Source organism: Natator depressus, chromosome 1 (assembly GCF_965152275.1).
Source record: "Natator depressus isolate rNatDep1 chromosome 1, rNatDep2.hap1, whole genome shotgun sequence".
Classification (NCBI taxonomy): Eukaryota; Metazoa; Chordata; order Testudines; family Cheloniidae; genus Natator; species Natator depressus.
Window position 1 is genome coordinate 3,106,903 of NC_134234.1, and position 21,728 is coordinate 3,128,630.

The 21,728-nt window shown below is 45.1% G+C and overlaps 1 protein-coding gene across 1 annotated transcript; it reads right to left on the reverse strand.

Moving 5' to 3' along the window:
* Window positions 1-18,796: 18,796 nt before the first annotated feature.
* LOC141980999 (olfactory receptor 52K2-like) lies at window positions 18,797-19,738 on the reverse strand. Its single transcript, XM_074942823.1, has one exon. The coding sequence runs from the start codon at window positions 19,736-19,738 to the stop codon at window positions 18,797-18,799; it is 942 nt and encodes a 313-aa protein (XP_074798924.1).
* Between the last annotated feature and the right edge of the window lie 1,990 nt (window positions 19,739-21,728).

A 21,728-nucleotide genomic window follows, 5' to 3' on the forward strand; every position in this document is an offset into this window, starting at 1 on the left:
ATTTGCTGAGAGTGCAATCCACACCATCCTCCAGATCATTTATGAAGATATTGAACAAAACCGGCCCCAGGACCGACCCCTGGGGCACTCCACTTGACACCGGCTGCCAACTAGACATGGAGCCATTGATCACTACCCGTTGAGCCCGACAATCTAGCCAACTTTCTACCCACCTTATAGTGCATTCATCCAGCCCATACTTCTTTAACTTGCTGACAAGAATACTGTGGGAGACCGTGTCAAAAGCTTTGCTAAAGTCAAGAAACAATACATCCACTGCTTTCCCTTCATCCACAGAATCAGTAATCTCATCATAGAAGGCGATTAGATTAGTCAGGCATGACCTTCCCTTGGTGAATCCATGCTCACTGTTCCTGATCACTTTCCTCTCGTGTAAGTGCTTCAGGATTGATTCCTTGAGGACCTGCTCCATGATTTTTCTGGGGACTGAGGTGAGGCTGACTGGCCTGTAGTTCCCAGGATCCTGCTTCTTCCCTTTTTTAAAGATTGGCACTACATTAGCCTTTTTCCAGTCATCCGGGACTTCCCCCGTTCGCCACGAGTTTTCAAAGATAATGGCCAATGGCTCTACAATCACATCCGCCAATTCCTTTAGCACTCTCGGATGCAACTCGTCTGGCCCCATGGACTTGTGCACGTCCAGCTTTTCTAAATAGTCCCTAACCACCTCTTTCTCCACAGAGGGCTTGCCATCTACTCCCCATGTTGCGATGCCCAGCGCAGCAGTCTGGGAGCTGTCCTTGTTAGTGAAGACAGAGGTATGCACTAAAATGGTCTGAATCCTTGGAGGGACACAACCAATTTGTGGTGATGGGAAACTGCACCTCCAGCATTAGACCCATCCCTGGTTGAGTCCCAGAAGGATCAGTTTCCTCTCTGGGGCTTTTCCAAATCTCCATGCAGCCATGATGGGAACTGGTCACACAACATGGACTCAAACGCCAGCCATATGCAGGTGACACTGAGCTCTGGCTCTCTTTTCTGCACGACCACACCACTTTCACCAGGATGGAACAGCTGCCTGAAGCTGACAACAAGCAAGACAGGCAATGCTGGTGAGCAGAGCAAAGCATTTTGAAGGGTTGGCAGCCACGGTACAGCCTCTTTAGGATGCAGTTTCAGCCCACATCCGAGTAAGTGTTTTCCTGCTGGGATAATTAAACCACCCCCAATGAGCAGCAGGAGCTCTGTCTCCCGCTGACATGACTCTGTCCACACTGGCGCTTTTGTCCGTGGAACTTTTGTTGTTTTTCACACCCCGACCAACTAAAGTTTTACGGACAAAAGTTCTAGAATAGGCAAAGCTTGAAGACTTTTGACTCCTTGGGGGCTTTCACTTGTTCCATCTCCAGGATGGCTCCTTCCTTCCTTCACCACAGCCCTGCTATCTTTGGCCTCTTCTCTGGTCTACTCCCTGGTACCAGGGGTTCTCTTGGGAATTTGTAAGATGGAGGCACAGTCTGCACTCGAAGAATGGAGGCGTGATTAGAACTAAAGCAGAGTAACAAAAGCTAACGGAGAGCCACGTGCTCCCAGCTGTGTGTCTGGTGCAGCCAGCTCTCAATGGCTGGCTCTTGCTCGCCTCCTGTCATAAACATACAGCTAAGAGTAGCATAAAATCCCTCCTTTACCTGTAAGGGGTTAATCAGGTCAATTAACCTAGTTGGCACCTGACCAGAAGGACCAATGGGGAAAGAAGATACTTTCAAATCTGGGGGTGGGGAGAGGTTTTGTTTTGTGCTCTTCGTTTTGTTCCCTCTTAGGACAAAGAGAGATACCAAGCAGGTAACCCAGCTCCTACTGAAATGATACATCTAAAATTACAGAACCTGTAAGCAATAGTAAGGAAATGCATTATCTTATCTTTTGTTTTAGCTTGTGAATTTTCCCTATGCTAAGACAGAGGTTTATTCTTGTTTTTGTAACTTTGAAGTCGAGCCTAGAGGAGAATCCTCTTTGTTATAAATCTTTTTTATTACCATGTAAAATTACCTTCCATCATTTTTTTACAGAGGTGCTTCTTTTACTTTTTTCTTTATAATAAAATTCTTCTTTTAAGAACCTGATTGATTTTAGTGTCCTAAAAACCCAAGGGTCTGGTCTGTACTTTTATTAAAGGCAACTGGTTGGTATATTATTCTCAAGCCTCCCCAGGAAAGCGGGTGAAGGGTCTAAATCACTTGGTGGTGGCAGCAGTACCATCCAAGCACAAGGGAAGGAATTTGTGCTTTGGGGAAGTTTTTAACCTAAGCTGGTGGAATATAATCTTAGGGGGTCTTTCATGTGGGTCCTCACATCTGTAACCCAGAGTTAAGAGTGGGGAGGGAACCCTGACACCTGTGTGTGTGTGTGTGTGTGTGTGCGCATGTGCATGTGTGTGTGCGTGTTTATACATGTGTGTGCACATTGATTGATGTGTATGTGTGTGCACATGGGATTGTATGTGTGTTTGCATGTGTATCTGTGTTTGTGCATTTCCAGAATATCCTGTAGCCCAGTGATTTAACGCCCTCACCGGGAATGTGGGAGATGCAGATTCAAATCCCTGCTCCAATGAAAGTTTATTGGTACAAAGTGGAACAGCTCCAGCCAGCCACACTGAGTGTCCCATCCAGAATAACCATTTTTCTGGAGTCCAGAGAATTCAGGTGGGATATGGGAGACCTGTGTTTAAGTCCCTGCTTCAAATCAGGTAGAGCAGAGATTTTGGATCTGGGTCTCCCACGTCTCTCTTGGGTCTCTCAGGAGAAAGCACTGCCCTGTCCTAGGTACCTCGCTCCAGGAGAGGGCTTACAGCTGGCAATCCCACATAGAAATAGGCTTCTCTCTGCAGCTGATCAGCTGGGCTCCTAGAGCCTCAAATCTGTGGGAGTTAGGTGCTTAAGGACCTTTGTGAACCACTAGAAAAACCCTTGTTGCATGAAGATTCCCCATGGACATCTCCTTTCTGAGATCTATCTGTTAGCCAGTCTCACTCCATCTAATGAGTGCTGTAGTGATACTGTCTAGCATTAAGAAAAGGAGTACTTGTGGCACCTTAGAGACTAACCAATTTATTTGAGCATAAGCTTTCGTGAGCTACAGCTCACTTCATCGGATGCATACTGTGGAAACTGCAGAAGTCTTCTGCAGTTTCCACAGTATGCATCCGATGAAGTGAGCTGTAGCTCACGAAAGCTTATGCTCAAATAAATTGGTTAGTCTCTAAGGTGCCACAAGTCCTCCTTTTCTTTTTGCGAATACAGACTAACACGGATGTTACTCTGAAACCTGTCTAGCATTAGTTTGTTAATTTGAATGCCGTGTAGTACTAAGTCAAACAACGTGCAATAGTCGAAGTCTCTTCCATCTCACCAGTTACCTTTATCAACGACATTTGTTATCACCTAAAAAAACAAATCACGCCTGTTTGACATGTCTTATTTTCCATCAAATCTTGTTCATTGGAATGAATTGTAGTTCTACCCTTTAATTCTTTATTGACTAAATTCCCTATCCACATTTCCATTATTATGCCCAAGACTGATATCAAGCTAACCGGCGTTTAATACTCAAGTCATCCCTTTTTGAATACTGGTATAACATTAGCTCTCTATCAGTCTTCTAGATATCCCCCATATTCCAATATTTATTAAAAATTAGTATCAGTAGGTCAGAAGTCTCCTCAGACAACTCTTTTAGGCCTCTTCGCATGTGAGAAATCTGTGTCTGATTATTTAAAAATATTAATCCCTGGTTGGTGCTGTTTACCACAATCCATAGTTACGAGTGGACTAGAAAGACTTTCATGTGATCTCAATGCATCATCCTGCTTCTTTCTAATTACAGCACAGAAAGGTTGATTGAACATTTTTGCCCTTTCTGCATCATTATGAACAGTGTTACCATCTCCAGCTAGTAAAGGACTGTCAAGGTTCCTTCCCCACTCTGAACTCTAGGGTACAGATGTGGGGACCTGCATGAAAACCTCCTAAGCTTACTTTTACCAGCTTAGGTTAAAACTTCCCCAAGGTACAAATTAATTTTACCCTTTGCCCTTGGATTTCCACTGCCACCACCAAACTTTAACTGGGTTCCTGAAAAAACGGACTTTGGACACATCTTTCCCCCCAAAATCCTCCCAACCCTGGCACCCCACTTCCTGGGGAAGATTTGATAAAAATCCTCACCAATTTGCATAGGTGACCACAGACCCAAATCCTTGGATCTAAGAACAATGAAAAAGCATTCAGTTTCCTTATAAGAAGACTTTTAATAGAAGTAAAAAGAAAAGAATCACCTCTGTAAAATCAGGATGGTGAATACCTTACAGGGTAATTAGATTCAAAACATAGAGAATCCCTCTCGGCAAAACCTTAAGTTACAAAAAAGACACACAGACAGGAATAGTCATTCTATTCAGCACAGCTATTTTCTCAGCCATTTAAAGAAATCATAATCTAACACATACCTAGCTAGATTACTTACTAAATTCTAAGACTCCATTCCTGTTCTGTCTCTGGCAAAAGCATCACACAGACAGACACAGACCCTTTGTTTTTCTCCCTCCTCCCAGCTTTTGAAAGTATCTTGTCTCCTCATTGGTCATTTTGGTCAGGTGCCAGCGAGGTTACCTTTAGCTTCTTAACCCTTTACAGGTGAGAGGATTTTTCCTCTGGCCAGGAGGGATTTTAAAGGGGTTTACCCTTCCATTTATATTTATGACACGCCCCCCAAATCTCAGCTAGGGTGAAACACTGGCTGGGATTTCTTCCTGGAGCTCTAGGAAAAACAGAGTTAATAAGACACATGCATCTCTAAATAGACTACCAAGTACATAAAGACTAACAATATTTTCCACATCTCAAGGACGATTTTAACCAGTTGATTCTGGGAAACTTTCACAGGAGAGTGCATCAGCCACTTTGTTAGAAGCTCCTGAGATGTGTTGGATGTCGAAATCAAAATCTTGGAGAGCTAAACTCCACCGAAGAAGTTTTTTATTATTTCCCATGGTGGTATGAAGCCACTGTAGCACAGCATGGTCGGTTTGCAGGTGGAAACACCGTCCCCAAACATATGGGCGTAGCTTTTCCAGGGCGTAGACAATGGCGTAACACTCTTTTTCACTGACTGACCAGTTGCTTTCCCTCGCAGACAGTTTTTTGCTGAGAAACACTACAGGGTGGAATTCTTGATCTGGTCCTTTCTGCATTAAAACTGCTCCCACACCACGCTCGGACGCATCTGTGGTTATTAGGAACGGTTTGTCAAAGTCTGGGGCCCTTAGTACAGGGTCAGGCATGAGTGTCGCTTTAAGCTGGTTAAAGGCCTTCTGACACTTTTCGGTCCACTGAACAGCATTTGGCTGTTTCTTTTTGGTTAGGTCTGTCAGTGGGGCGGCGATTTGGCTGTATTGCAGTACAAATCGTCTGTAATAACCAGGCAAGCCTAAGAAGGATTGAACCTATTTCTTTGACTTTGGGACAGGCCACTTTTGGATAGCATCCACTTTGGCCTGTAGGGGGCTGATAGTTCCTTGACCCACCCGGTGTCCAAGGTAAGTCACTCTGTTTAGGCCTATTTGACACTTCTTAGCCTTAACAGCTAGTCCTGCCTCCCTTATGTGCTCAAGGACTTTTTGTAGATGTTCCAGGTGGTCTGCCCAGGAATCCGTAAAGATGGCCACATCGTCAAGGTAGGTGACTGCATATTCTCCTAATCCTGCTAGGAGACCATCGACAAATCTTTGGAAGGTGGTGGGTGCATTTCGCAGCTTGAAAGGGAGTACATTAAATTCATACAGCCCGAGATGTGTGGTGAAGGCTGACCTTTCCTTGGCGGATTCATCTAGCGATACCTGCCAGTACCCCTTGGTTAAGTCCAAGGTAGAGATGAACTGGGTCCGTCCCAGTTTCTCTAATAGTTCATCTGTGCGTGGCATCGGATAGTTGTCTGGGCGAGTTACAGCATTTAGCTTACGGTAGTCCACGCAAAAATGTATTTCCCCATCTAATTTGGGAACTAGAACCACTGGAGATGCCCATGCACTTTCAGAGGGGCAGATTACACCCATCTGTAACATATCCCGGATCTCCCGTTCTATAGCAGTTCTAGCTTGAGGAGACACCCGGTAAGGTGGGACTTTAATTGGGTGAGCATTACCTGTGTCAATGGAGTGGTATGTCCGTTCAGTCAGTCCTGGGGTGGCTGAGAACGTAGGCGTGTAGCTAGTGCACAGCTCCTTGATCTGCTGTCACTGCATACGCCCAAGGGTCATGGAGAGGTTCACCTCTTCCACGCCACCACTTCCCTTCGTAGTAGACCCCTTCAGGCCACTCAGCGTCATCTCCTCCCTGGGCTGTAAACTGACAAACCTTTAATTCTCTGGAATAAAAGGGCTTTGGAGAATTAATATGGTCCACCTTAGGCTTTCGGTTGGAGGTAGGGAATGCTATGAGATAATTAACAGCTCCCAGGCACTCCTGGACCGTGAATGGCCCTTCCCACGATGCTTCCATTTTATGGGCCTGGAGCGCCTTTAAGACCATGACCTGGTCCCCTACTTTGAAGGAACGTTCTCTGGCATGTTTATCATACCAGGCTTTTTGCTCTTTTTGAGTATCCTGTAGGTTTTCTTTAGCAAGGGCTAAAGAGGTTCAGAGGGTGTTTTGTAGGTTGGTTACAAAGTCCAGAATGTTAGTTCCTGGAGAAGGTATAAATCCCTCCCATTGCTGCTTCACCAACTGTAGTGGCCCCTTAACCTCACGGCCAGATACAAGTTCAAATGGTGAAAACCCTAAACTGGGATGTGGTACAACTCTGTAGGCAAAGAGCAACTGCTGCAACACTAGGTCCCAATCATTGGAGTGCTCATTTACGAATTTACATATCATGTCCCCCAAAGTTGTATTAAATTTCTCCACCAGGCCATTTGTTTGATGGTGGTAAGGAGTGGCAACCAAGCGATTTACCCCATGAGCTTCCCAAAAGTTTTCCATAGTTCCTGCCAGGAAATTAGTCCCTGCATCTGTGAGGATGTCAGAGGGCCAACCTACCCTGGAAAAATGTCTGCTAGTGCCTGGCACACACTTTTAACCCTGGGGTTGCTTAGAGCTACTGCTTCCGGCCATCGGGTGGCAAAATCCATGAAAGTCAGTATGTACTGCTTTCCTCTGGGTGTCTTTTTTGGAAAAGGACCCAGAATATTCACAACTACTCGCTGAAATGGAACTTCAATGGTGGGGAGTGGCTGGAGAGGGGCTTTGACCTGGTCTTGGGGTTTTCCCACTCTTTGGCATACTTCACAAGACCGGATATAGGTAGAAACATCCTTGCCCATTCCCTCCCAGTGGAATGACCCCCCCAAACAGTCTTTGGTCCTGTTCACCCCAGCATGGCCACTAGGATGATCGTGGGCTAAGCTCAAGAGCTTGGCCCGGTATTTAGTCGGAACTACCAATTGTCTCTGAGGATGCCAGTCTTCCTGGTGTCCACCAGAAAGAGTTTTCTTGTATAAAAGTCCTTTTTCTACAAGAAACCTGGATCGATTAGAGGAGCTGAGAGGTGGTGGGTTGCTCCATGCCACCGTCCAAGCTCTCTGTAGGCTTTCATCTGCTTCCTTTTCGGTCTGGAACTGTTCCCTTGATGCTGCAGACATCAGATCCTCATTGGATTGTGGACCTATGCTTGGATCCTCTGAAAGCGATGTACGGGATGGGGCTGTTTCCGTTGACTGTGAACAGCTCTCTGCTGGGACACTCTGTTGGGGTTCAGGCTCCAGCTGAGCCTCTTGTGTAGGGTTATGGGCTGCTGCCGGTTCAGGTTCGGTGGGGCCCTCTGGTGTTGAGGTTGCAAGTACTGGATTCAGTGCTGACAGTGGGTCTGGTGCTGGTTGTTCCGCTTGTTCTGGGCCTGGGACTGGTTCCGTCTGGGTCTCTGGGACTGGATCCACTGCTGCTGTTGCAGACATTGGCCTGGAGTTCGGGTCCTGATAGAAGTTTCCGGAACAGAGCTAAGCCTCACGGCTTGTTTAGCCTGGCTGCCGGTGACCATTCCCACCCTCTTGGCCCGCTTCACATGATTGGCCAAGTCTTCCCCCAACAGCATGGGGATGGAATAATCATCATAGACTGCAAAAGTCCACGTTCCTGACCAGCCCTGGTACTGGACAGGCAACTTGGCTGTAGGCAAATTGAAAGAGTTGGACTTGAAGGGTTGAATCTTCACTTGGATCTCTGGGTTGATTAAATTGGGGTCCACTAAGGAAGCATGGATACCTGACACTTGCGCTCCAGTGTCTCTCCACACGGTGACCTTCTTCCCGCCCACACTCACAGTTTCCCACTGCTCCAAGGGTATCTGGGAGGTATCTGGGCCTGTGGACCTCTGGTGTGATTCCGGTGCAATGAACTGTAATCTGTTGGGGTTCTTGGGGCAGTTGGCCTTTACATGCCCCAGCTTGTTACATTTAAAACATCGTCCAGCTGATGGGTCACTGGGGCAAGGTGGGTTGCTGGAGAAGGGGGTGGTGGGATGATAAGGGGTCTGGAGTGTTCTTTGGGAGGTAGGTGGGGCCTTGGGCGGCCCCCGGTAATAGGGTGTGGTCTGGCGTTGTCCCTTCTGGTCTCCGCTCCAACTGCGATCAGTTTTCTTCTTCTCGGCCACCTCCACCCATCTGGCTCCAATCTCTCCTGCCTCGATTACAGTTTTGGGCTTCCCATCTAGGATGTATCTTTCTATTTCCTCAGGAACACCCTCTAAGAAATGTTCCATTTGCATTAGGAAGGGCAAATTTACTGGAGATTCAACACTTGCTCCTGATATCCAGGCATCCCAATGTTTCACAATGTGGTAGGTATGTCGGGTAAATGACACGTCTGGTTTCCACCTTAGGTCTCTGAACCTCCGATGAGAATGCTCGGGTGTTATCCCCATTCTGACTCTCGCCTTGGATTTAAACAGTTCATACTTGTTCATGTGTTCTTTAGGCATTTCAGCCACCACCTCAGCTAAGGGTCCACTAAGCTGGCCCTTTCGAAGTTTTCTAAGAAGGCCTCCGTATCATCGCCTGCCTTGTAGTTGGGGAACTTTCTGGGATGGGAAGTGGTACCAGGAGAAGGAGTGCTATGGTTTGTTGGTATATTCTGCTGAGCCTTTGCCTTCTCCATCTCCAGTGCATGCTTCCTCTCTTTTTCCTTCTCCTCCTCCACATGCTTCCTCTCTTTTTCCTTCTCCTCCTCCACATTCTTGCCTCCATTTCCCTCCTGTGGGCAGCCTCCTGTACCTCCTTCTCCATCCGCATGAGTTCTATCTGTCTTTCATGTTCCTTTTGTTTTTCATCAGCCTGAGATCTGGCTAATTCCAGCTTTTGTTGAGCCGTGGAGTCTGTCATCCTAACCTCTCTGTTTTTAACTAATTTTACACCCGAGGTTTAGAAATAAAACAAACAAAACTTGGCTTGTAAAATTTGCTGTGCTGGAATAGGATACCTATTCTCTGATAGTGATTGTCAGCCTACAGAAAAAGACAATTCCCTTTGTCTCTGCTCTGGCCCCAAATCAAAGCAAAAAACCTCCAACTACTTGGAAACCTGCTTTCCAGCAGCCCCAAAGGAAAAAAAAATCCTTTTCAAAACTGTGCTCCTTGTAAAAAAAAATCAAAATCCTAAAAAAAAAACCCCAACCCTGCCACTTTTGTCTCCAGGCAAATGGGTAGAACACCCCCCTATTTACTTTTAGGGGGAAAAAAACCTCAGGTTTGTGAAGACTGTGAATTTCCCTGCAGGAGGTTAAGTAGTCTGCCTCCAGGCAAAGAAAACCTGCAATTCACAAAGATAATCCCCTTTTGTCTCTGCTCTGGCCCCAAAGCACAGAAAAAACTAGCTGCTTTCAGTTGGACCTCCTTTCCAGCAGCCCCAAAGGAAAAAAAAAAATCCTTTTTAAAATCTGTTTTTCTGGTTCAAAAAATCTCAAATTGATCTCAAAAGGATTTCAGGTTAATCCCACCACTCTGCCACCATGTCAAGGTTCCTTCCCCACTCTGAACTCTAGGGTACAGATGTGGGGACCTGCATGAAAACCTCCTAAGCTTACTTTTACCAGCTGGCTAAGGTCTCTCCCTCCTTGTAAGCCTTGTGAGCCCATCATGCCAACCAGGTTGGGTGCATTGGGTGGGCCCAACCAGTTAAGATTTGCCTAAACCCAGCAAGACCCCTTCCCGAGGTGCAGCAGTACCCTCTATCAAAACAGGCCAAGGGAAAATCCAACCTGTTCTTACCTCCTGCATTCAGCAAGGAGTCATTATTCCTACGGTCAGTGAGTGTAACTCCCCCATTTTACAGCGCTGTTAATGCTGCTGTATGCCCTACCTTTCCCATTGTCCCTAGCCCTGCTACCATCCTTTCCTACAAAGCACCAGTGCTGAGGGGTTGTTTCTGCCTCAAATAAGGAAAAGGTTGTATTAAGTCCAAACATAAAAGAATTAAGGTTATTGTTAAATAAGATGCATCTAGATATGAGGAATAAATGCGTGTGTATGTAACTAGGTGTGTATAAATAAATAAAAGGGGGGGTTAGTCAAAAATCCCCCCTCCTTGCTAAATTGGTAGTGAAACAATGCCTGTGCCCATGAAAAAAAATAATGCCAAAAAAAAAAAAAAAAGGGATCGGGCCCAGACACGCAGGCAACCGCAGTTTGAGAAAGTTAAAAGAAAGAAAGTGATAGGTTAACTCTGTAGTTACTGGAGGAAGTTAAGCAGTGAAACTCTGTACAAACGTTAAAAGAAGGTGTTATGAAAAGAAAATTCTTGGTTTATTTGCAGCCATTCCTTTGTAGAAAGGGCACATTTCTCTGGAAGAATTTCTGTAAATAATCCAGGCAAAAGGTTATTTAAGTAAAATCATTTAACTATGAACCGGTTAGGCAAATTAGCTAAAAAACACTCCTGGTGTGTACAATCTTTGTTTTATAGTTTAAAATAAATTGGTGTTGTTTTAAAATTGTAAACCCCCCCCCCCCCCCAAAATACTTTTGCCAAACAAAAGAAACTAGTGTTGTTTAATTTTGGTATTTAGCATTTAATCCTTAAGGTGACTTAATGCTTTACAAGATTTAAAATGTTTTTAAATAAAGACCAAAGCTGTGGCTGTGGCAGGGCAGTCAAAGCCAGGAAAATGGGAAAAGATTTTAAATCTGTTTTGCTAACAAATAGCAGATAGAAGCTGTAGTCAGTGCCCCGCACTAGGTCTTAAGGTGGCTCTGTGTAATCAACGGTCGCTTTGCCAAAGGGGAACCAAAATGGGTTGTGTTTTTTCCTTTTCAAATCAATGTGTGCTTAAAAGCAGAAGTTAAAAGTTAGAAGTTAATTGTGTCCTTTTAAGACAAAGTCTCTAAGCAGCTGATAACTTTGAATAAAAAGCAATCCAAGAATGTCTGTGTTAATGCAAATCACCTAAATAATAAAAAAATAGAAGCCATTGAAACCTGACCTGCCTATAAAACAAATACAGGAAAATATGGGGAGTAATTCCTCAGTTTTGCCTGCAGTCAGCAAGGGTATTTGTAAAGAAAGGAATATTTTAAGCAATGCTGCCAACAGTGTGTAATCTGCCAGCAACACAGTGTTGGTAAAGCTGCCAAGGTTAGACAGGCAGCACATCCCCCTTCCTGGGGACCTTTTGTAAATATTCAAATTAATTTTATTTAAATGTCTAAATGTTTTAATTATAAGTTTGTTAGTTTTAGTTGATGTATTTTCCAACTGGGTTAAGGCCTTTCCCTGTAAAAAGGCAGATGCCAAAACTGTTGTAAAACTTTAAGGATTTTGTATCACAATTTGGCACACCTGTGAGTAGCAACAGTAATAGTGGACCTAATGTTATTGGACAAATTATAACAAGTTATGTGCATCTTTACAGATCCAACACAATCTCCACTGCCCCCACCATCCGCAGTCTACCGGGACAGTAAAACGTCCAAATGAAATTTTTAAAAAATATACTGGCCAAGATCTGTGCTAAAACAAATTTAAAGTGGCCAAATGCCCTCCCATTAGCATTAATGAATATGAGGGCCACTCTCAATTGAAACACTGGACTCAGCCCTCATGAAATTCTAACAGGGTACCCAATGCGACTATGGGCTGTGCCCCCACTGGCCCTGGCTAAAATGGATAGTCATTTAATGGATGACACAGTGCTTATTTATTGTCAGGCACTAACAAAATGTGTTAGGTCTTTTTATATACAGCAGCTCTGCCACTCACTGAAACCAGAAGACTGGATCTACATAAAGATCCATCAGCAAGAAACCACGCTGGCCCCATGCTCAAAGACCCTGTCAAGGTTCCTTCCCCACTCTGAACTCTAGGGTACAGATGTGGGGACCTGCATGAAAACCTCCTAAGCTTACTTTTACTAGCTTAGGTTTAAACTTCCCCAAGGTACAAATTAATTTTACCCTTTGCCCTTGGATTTCCACTGCCACCACCAAACTTTAACTGGGTTTACTGGGAAACGTAGTTTGGACACATCTTTCCCCCCAAAATGCTCCCAACCCTTGCACCCCACTTCCTGGGGAAGGTTTGGTAAAAATCCTCACCAATTTGCAAAGGTGACCACAGACCCAAACCCTTGGATCTTAGAACAACGAAAAAGCATTCAGTTTCCTTACAAGAAGACTTTTAATAGAAGTAAAAAGAAAAGAATCACCTTTGTAAAATCAGGATGGTAGATACCTTACAGGGTAATTAGATTCAAAACATAGAGAATCCCTCTAGGTAAAACCTTAAGTTACAAAAAAGACACACAGACAGGAATAGTCATTCTATTCAGCACAGCTATTTTCTCAGCCATTTAAAGAAATCATAATCTAACACATACTTAGCTAGATTACTTACTAAAAGTTCTAAGACTCCATTCCTGTTCTGTCTCCGGCAAAAGCAGCATACAGACAGACACAGACCCTTTGTTTTTCTCCCTCCTCCCAGCTTTTGAAAGTATCTTGTCTCCTCATTGGTCATTTTGGTCAGGTGCCAGCAAGGTTACCTTTAGCTTCTTAACCCTTTACAGGTGAGAGGATTTTTCCTCTGGCCAGGAGGGATTTTAAAGGGGTTTTACCCTTCCCTTTATATTTATGACAGACCCTTATCAAGACCTGTTAATTATCAACACCGTTGTGAAGTGCTAAGAAATGACTACCTGCCCATGTTTCTCACTGTAATGGCTCTCCGACTGATGACCAGTCTAACTTTCCTTCTGGCGTTGTTGCTCCTTCTCAACAGCAGGAGTGAAGGACAAGGTAAAAAGCTGGTAACCTCTCCTTTGTCCGCTGACAGACCCACCGTGCCTTTAAAGGCACAACCTCTCCACCTGAAGAAAACAACCTCTCCACTTGAGGACATAATAAAGCCTCCAACCAAGCAAGGTGATTGTGCTAGTAACCTCTCCCTTGCTGCCTCATTGCCGGACACCTAAGTGAATTAAGACTATGAAATCTTTAAAAATAGCTTGCAAAAGCTATCCAACACTACCTAAAAATAGAACTTTTAATATTCCTCAGCCTCTCCTTCTTCACAAACTTAGGATGGGGATGGAAAAGTAATATTTTTCTAGATCTTAACCAATCAGTAGCCTCACTAGTAAATAATCAAACGTATACCCAAAAAGTTTGTTCTGCCACCGGAAATTTTGCCTGTACTAAAATTATCCCAGTAACTGTTAATTTAACCTGTACCCTATTGTAATAGACCCCTTCTGATGCCATTGATGCTAATGCCTCTCTGCCTTTTTGTGAAGGTGTCTAGCCAGCACATGTGGTCTAATGCTTCATCAGGAAGAGATGGGTTAAAGTTTCAATGGACTGTAATTAATGCTACACTAAAAACTGTAAAATGTACACTACCCTTATCTAGTTTTAAATTACCTCTGCATATCCAAATTGCTCTAAAGGGGCTGACATCAGGTTAGCACAGCAAAGGGCCTAAGTTTCCCCAAGAAAGAAAAGGGACTTGGCTGAACACCTATGAAATGGTGCAAATAGCGTAGCGGCAATCTGGGATATCCATAAAAGTCAAGAACATGAGAAAAAAAATTGGGGCACTTAGAAAAAGCCACAGGCCTTATTACTGGAGCACAATTGACCCAGACACAAGTGGGAGTAGGTAAATTACATATTATTTCCACACTTAGTGCAATAACCCAGAAGCTTGTAACAGGTATGGTGCTTAGCATCTCTGGGGCTGAAAAGGCATTGCAGTGGGATCAGGCTTGTTCAAAGGTTCAGGATTTTCTGAATGACCAGCTCACGGCCATTCAGAGGGATCTTGAGCATCAGGCATGGCCCTCTGCCCTTACAGCCATCTTGGGAGTACCATCTGATCTGTGGCCAGGAAGACACACTTAAAGATCCTCTGGTTGAAAATGTAGACATTTGCAGTGTTTCTTCCAAGCATACAGGCCAGTTGGAGGGATGTGGGCTTCCACATACCGAATCCTGCTGGGTCCATGGAAAGGATGCATGTAAAATTGGGAAATTCACCAAGACATTTGGAAAGTTATACCACCTGGTATGCCTGCCCAATTTATAGTCAGTGCTCCTGAAATAACGCCCAATATCTGAATAAAAATAGGAAATCAATGGACACTCTGGCCACTAGAACCCCACAGCTTCAGTGTGTACATAAACTGAAGCCAGGAAAAGTTGTCACAGCTCAAGACGGTATTTGTTGGAAGGGTATGTGTCATAAATATAAAGGGAAGGGTAAACCCCTTTAAAATCCCTCCTGGCCAGAGGAAAAATCCTCTCACCTGTAAAGGGTTAAGAAGCTAAAGGTAACCTCGCTGGCACCTGACCAAAATGACCAATGAGGAGACAAGATACTTTCAAAAGCTGGGAGGAGGGAGAGAAACAAAGGGTCGGTGGGTCTGTCTTTATGCTGCCTTTGCCGGGGATAGACCAGGAATGGAGTCTTAGAACTTTTAGTAAGTAATCTAGCTAGGTACGTGTTAGATTATGATTTCTTTAAATGGCTATGAAAAGAATTGTGCTGAATAGAATAACTATTTCTGTGTGTGCATCTTTTTTTGTAACTTAAGTTTTTGCCTAGAGGGATTCTCTATGTTTTGAATCTAATTACCCTGTAAGGTATCTACTATCCTGATTTTACAGAGGGGATTTCTTTACTTCTATTTACTCCTATTTCTATTAAAAGTCTTCTTGTAAGAAAACTGAATGCTTTTTCATTGTTCTCAGATCCAAGGGTTTGGGTCTGTGATCACCTATGCAATTTGGTGAGGCTTTTTATCCAACATTTCCCAGGAAAGGGAGGGGGTGTAAGTGTTGGGAGGATTGTTCATTGTTCTTAAGATCCAAGGGTCTGGGTCTGTAGTCACCTAGGCAAATTGGGGTGCAAGGTTTTGGGAAGTATTTTGGGGGGAAAGACGTTTCCAAACAGCTCTTCCCCAGTAACCAGTATTTGTTTGGTGGTGGTAGCGGCCAATCCAAGGACAAAGGGTGGAATATTTTGTACCTTGGGGAAGTTTTGACCTAAGCTGGTAAAGATAAGCTTAGGAGGTTTTCATGCAGGTCCCCACATCTGTACCCTAGCGTTCAGAGTGGGGAAGGAACCTTGACAGTATGGAACATGGGACTACCCTTACAGGACATCTACTTTTCCAAGCTAATACTAGCTGTGTGCATGGTAAGACCACTATCTTGAATGACGTACATTTTAATCTCGCCACAGCCAAATTTATTATAATAAAAATTATAGATTTTTATCCGCAGGCAATCATATCATTTATTGGCCTGCGGATAAAAATCTATAATTAGCCCTTATGTTCCAAATACCCTTTAACTGTACTACGTTAGTGCCTAACCAATTCCAAAATTTGCTCTCAATCCTACCAAAAGTTCAAAAAATTTCCAAATTACAGGGACAAATTCATATGCTCCAAAATGTATATCAAGCCAAAAAAAAAACAACAACCTTTTATACTGCCTATAAAATGTCTACTTTGTGTACCCAGACTAATGTATTGTGTTTTGTAACTAAAGCTATACACCAGTCCCAACCACATCACATTATCACCATGGGAATGTTGTTGCTTTTACTGCTGTCTAGCATAGGGTTATGTTATTGTTGCCGTAATACATGTATTTATCATTGCCTGTCCAGCCCTAGACCTGCCAACCTCGGCGCAAGGAAGCAGGTGGCACTAATGATTGTAAATAAAATGTGTAACACAGTTTGGGCAGAAGAACAAAAGAACGAAAAGAAAACTAATTAACGGGCTCGTGGCTATGAAAGTTTAGGCCCAATCCAAAAAAATAAAAGGGGGGGGGATGTGGAGGAAAAAGTCAGTGGACCCAAGTAGGCCTAACCTTCCCATGTAGGCCTAAAACTTTGGTCAGCTAACTGTGGATATGAAGCATAAGAAAAGAGTGTGGAAAGTTCCATTGTAAGGCAATTGCAGCAGCACAGCTTAAGAAATGATAACCGCAAAAGAACACCTGTCAATAACAGGAAAAGCTTGTTTTGCTATATTCCAAATAAGGTAATTAAGATGAAAGTATGTGTAATTTGTCTGTGGTTTTAAGCTTTAAAAAGCTCTGTGCACTTTGCATCGGGGGGCAGCTTCTTAGAGCTGTTACCCCCCTGCGCTTGTAATCAGTAAAGGAGGCTCGGGCTTGGTTCTGATCCAAACACAACACGTGGTTAATTTTTTCCACCACAGAACATATAGTAAGAAGATATACATATACATAAAGAGAAGGTGGAAGTTGCCATACAAACTGTAAGAGGCTAATTAATTAAGATGAGCTTCTTGTCAACTGTCTAAATGGGCCATCTTGATTATCACTACAACAGTTTTTTTTCCTGCTGATAATAGCTCATCTTAATGAATTAGCCTCTCACAGTTATTATGTCAATTTCCACCTTCTCTGTATGTATATATATATCTTCTTACTATATGTTCCATTCTATGCATCCAATGAAGTGGGCTGTTGCCCACGAAAGCTTATGCTCAAATAAATTTGTTAGTCTCTAAGGTGCCACAAGTACTCCTGTTCTTTTAGATGGAACAAAGTAAATTACCAAGCAAAATAAAACAAAAACACACAAGTCTAAGTGTAGGAAACTAAATGCAGGTAAATCTCACCCTCAGAGATGTTCCAATAAGCTTCTTTTACAAACTAGACTCCTTTCTAGTCTGGGCCCAGTCCTTTCCCCAGTACAGTCCTTGTTTCAGCTCAGGTGGTAGCCAGGGGATTTCTCATCATTGCCGCCGCCTTTATTATGTTCCACCACTTTATATAGCTTTGGCACAAAGCGGGAAGCTTTTGTCTCTCTGTCCCCACCCCTCCTTCTAAATGGAAAAGCCCCAGGTTTAAGATGGATTTCCATACCAGGTGACATGGTCACATGTCACTGCAAGACCCCAAGCCTTCATTCCTCCCAGCCTGCCTCACAGGGCAGCCTGCCTGCAAACAGAGCCATCCACAGTCAATTGTCCTCATTGATGGGAGCCATCAAGATTCCAAACCACAATTAATGGCCCAAAATTTGCATAATTACAATAGGACCTCAGAGTTATATTTCATATTTCTAGTTTCAGATACAAGAGTGATACATTTATACAAATAGAATGACCACATTCAGTAGATTATAAGCTTTGTAATGATACCTTACAAGAGACCTTTTGCATGAAGCATATTCCAGTTACATTATATTCACACTCATTAGCACATTTTCATTAAACCATAATGAGTGCAACATCACAGCCTCTGCCAAGGCCCGGTCATAGTTGACTTCCCAAAGTGCTTTGCTGTAGTGAGAACCCCTCTTACCTCTTCCCAGGCCTCTCTGAGTACCCATAGGCAGGGGGTTAGATGAGATAGAGAGGTTCCTTCTGGCCTGGGAACATGTAAAAGATTCTGAGAGGGGGAGCAGGGCAGCCAGCTGGGCATGAGAGGGTGCGTGACGGGGGGAGGGGCATTCAGCTGGGTATGAGTTTGTCATGTGGTAGATCGGGGGCCTGGCCTTGTGGTCAAGGCTCTGGACCGGGGTTTAGATCTGGGTTCACTGGCTCAGGCTGGGGTCCAGTCTAGTCCAATCTCCTCTGTCTGACAATGACCAGATCAGATTCAAGATCCCCTGCATGGGGCAGCTGGGTGTAACCTGCCTCCAGGGGACCGTTTCTCCTCATCTCCAATAAGGAGAGGTTGGCTGCTACCCTGAAGCAATTGCTGGTTGTCTTAGACTCCCTGTGTGATCTTGGGCAAGTCCTTGGGCTCCCTGGTCCTCGTCCCACACCTGTGATGTGGGGTTACCGCAACCCTGCCTTACCCACAGTTGGTCTGTTTGGATTGAAGCCCATGGGTCGGGGACGGTCTCTTGCTATATGTCACACAGCACCTCGCACAATGAGGCTCTGATCTCGCTTGCCTGCGTGGAAATGGTGAGTGAAAACAATGCTCTAGAGCAGCCAGTGGGAGCCGCGATCGGCCGAACCTGCAGATGCAGCAGGTAAACAAACCAGTTCGGCCCGGCACAGGGTTTCCCTGAACAAGCGGTGGACTGGCTTTGAGAACCACTGAACTAGAGCAGTGCAAAGTCGATGACGTGCTGGAGTGCAGACCCAGACAAGTGTGTTTATTAGCCCTGCTGCTCAGCAAAGCTGAGGTGGGTTTCTACAGCTGGGAGTGACCGAGCCATCTGAATGACAGGCCTTGCTGGTCCTGACGTCGCCTGCACAGACCTTGCTCCCCAGCCGCTGACCTGTCCCATGAGCCTTCAGTCTATTTTGATGCCCAAGATGTGGAGCGCCCTCTGCCGGATCCCTGGGGTTCTCACCCCATAGATGATGGGGTTCATCATGGGAGGGAACAGCAAGTACATGTTGGCGATGAGGATGTGAACATGGGGCTCCACATGGCCGAAGCGGTGGGAGAAATAGGTGAAGCTTGCTGGGGTGTAAAAAACCAGCATGGCGCAGACGTGGGCACTGCAGGTGCCAAGGGACTTGCGCCGAGCCTCCTTGGAGGGGAGTCTGAAGACTGCCTGGAGAATCAGGATGTAGGACAGGACAATGAGGATCAAATCTAATCCCCCGGCGAAAAACGATACGGCCAGACTATAGGCACTCATGACTGTCGTGTCCTCACAGGCCAGTTTCACCAGTGCCATGAACTCACAATAGGTGTGAGAAATGACATTGGTCTTGCAGTACCGGAGCTGTTTCAGCAGCAATGGGTGTGGGACCAGTAACACGGCCCCCCTCATCACAATGACCAGCCCTATCTTGGCTACAGCCCGATTGGTCAGGATGGCTGAGTGTCGCAGCGGGTTACAGATAGCGACATAGCGATCAAAGGCCATGGCCAACATAAACCCGGACTCCATGCAAGTAATTGAGTGAATCAAAAAAATCTGGGTCAGGCAACCGTTGGTATGAATTGTGTGGTCCCTGAACCAGAAAATGCAGAGGGTTTTGGGCAGGGTGGTGGTGGAGATGACCAGGTCGGCGAGTGCCAGCATGGAAAGGAAAAGGTACATGGGCTCATGGAGGCTCGGCTCAGTCTTGATAACAGCCAGGAGGAGGCCATTCCCCAGTAGGGACAGAAGGTAGACGGAGCAGAAGGGGATGGAGATCCAAACGTGCGCCGCCTCCAGCCCTGGGATGCCAAGGAGGATGAAGGTGGAGGGGTGGGGCACGGTCCAGTTGGAAGCTGCCATAGTGGGGCCAGCTGGATGTGTTCAGTTCCATGGCATGGCTGCTTCCAGGCCCTGTAACTAACCATTAAAACAATCATTAACCATCATATGGGAACATGACAAGGTGGCATTTTCTCAGCATTAGTTCTTCACGTGTCCTGTGCTAATGGCACACGAAGAGTGAGTCACAAATAGCCTATTCTTGGCTCCTGCACTGCAGCCATTCCACCCTCATTACAGAGGCTTTTAGTGGTAAGTGAGGGCTCTGTAGCAGTTCAAATCACTGTTTCTTTTTCTCTACACTCCTCTCATTAGATGCACTATGAACTGTCCGTGAAAATCCTGCCTGAAAATTGACTCATCAGGCTCAGTCCTGAGCTGTCAGAAATGAGCAGAGAGCCATTACAGTTATACCCATTTACACCAGCTGGAGATCTGGCCCATTGCAGCCAGCTGAAAGAGAGACCTGTTTTGAACCGTTTTTCCTAATTGTGCACTGCCTCCTGAATACCTGCAGCAGGGGAGGGGAGGGAAAGTGATGTGAGCATTACCATTCATGTGGGTAAAGGATTTGGATGGCTCAGCCCTGATTCTTGTGAGACAATGGGGAATCTCAGCAGAGAGGATGGGGAGGAGCGGGCCCGGAAGTTGCCCTCCCCGTCCCTCGAGGCAGCCTCTGTCAGTCAGAGGTGAAGCTTATTGGAATGGCGTGGGGGATTGTAGATTGGCTCCCGCAAAGCTTTCTCCAGAGCTGTAAAGACAGCATCAATTCCAGCAATAAACTCACATGAGAAGAGCAAATGATTCAGCTGGACTGATTCTGTTGTGTCTAAGTCTGTTTTTGCAGCATTCACAGCTAGGGAGAAGCTGCCCTCTTAGAGTGTCAGACAGGGCCATCCTTAGGATTTATGGGGCCCTATATAGTATTATTAAACTGGTGCCCCTATGCCTGATGGCAGCCTGGGCTGGCATGTGTATTTTAGGTAAGGGTGGTCTTTTGAAGGATTTATTTAAAAAACTATATGTCTGAAGGTTCAAGCATTTAAGGCTAAAGATGAATCCTCAGATTGTGCTTCTAAAAATCTATGCAAGGATTTTTTAGAGATGTAAATTTATAATCTTCAGTAACACGCTAATGAAATATTTTAAAACAAATTTTAAACTAAGGTCCTGTTCAGAAACTGACAGTATATACCTGGGGGTTGGCAAATGGTTTCACTACCTCTTGAATGGCTCTTTAACAGTTTCAATGTTGAGCTAATAGTTCTGGCAGGCTGGAGGCTTTTTCACATTTAAGTACTAGATCCCCTCCAGAGGAAGACTCACCAGGCTGCAGCAGCCAGCTGTGGTGGGAGCCTGCAGGAAGGGTCAGAACAGGGATAGGAAAAGGTGCGGGGAGGTTAGACACTAAGAACCAAATTTTTGGGTACCCTACACAGCTGTGTATGCTGCCTATGCCTAAGGATGGCTTGGGCTGAGCCCCGCAGATTCCTGGGAGAGATGTGGCCTTTCTCACGGCCCTGCCCTTTGGAGGAAGGATGCAGGAGGTTCATACCAGGGGTCTGACCTGGGAGCTCTCTGAGCCCAGGAGTCCTATGGACATTGGCGGGAGCTTTGCACACAAAGCGCCCAAAGGATTGGGACCACATGATTTCATGATGGGAATGCAGGGTGTTAGAATATAGATATTCAGGCCTGTCTGCAAAGGCCTGTACTTTAAGAATTTAGGTGTATTCTTATCACTTGGCTAGTTCTAGAGGTATAAAAGAGAGGATCAAAATCACTGTCTGCTGGTGTAAGGGCCTTCTCTCCCTGTGACAGTCTGAGGCCCTGGTCTTAGGCTAAGGCCTTTGGCTAAGCAGCAGAGGCAGCCATAAGCTGGGAAGTGACCGGTCACCTCCTCACGTCCCAAACTAGTCACATTGAAAGAAGGTGCTATTGGGCTGTTAGGATACAATCCTGTCCTGATAGTGCCTATCACCTCCAGAGAAAGGGAAGTGCCTGGAAAATG

Excerpts from the sequence above, each read along its gene's own strand:
- LOC141980999 (XM_074942823.1), bottom strand. The coding sequence starts at position 19,738 with ATGGCAGCTTCCAACTGGACCGTGCCCCACCCCTCCACCTTCATCCTC.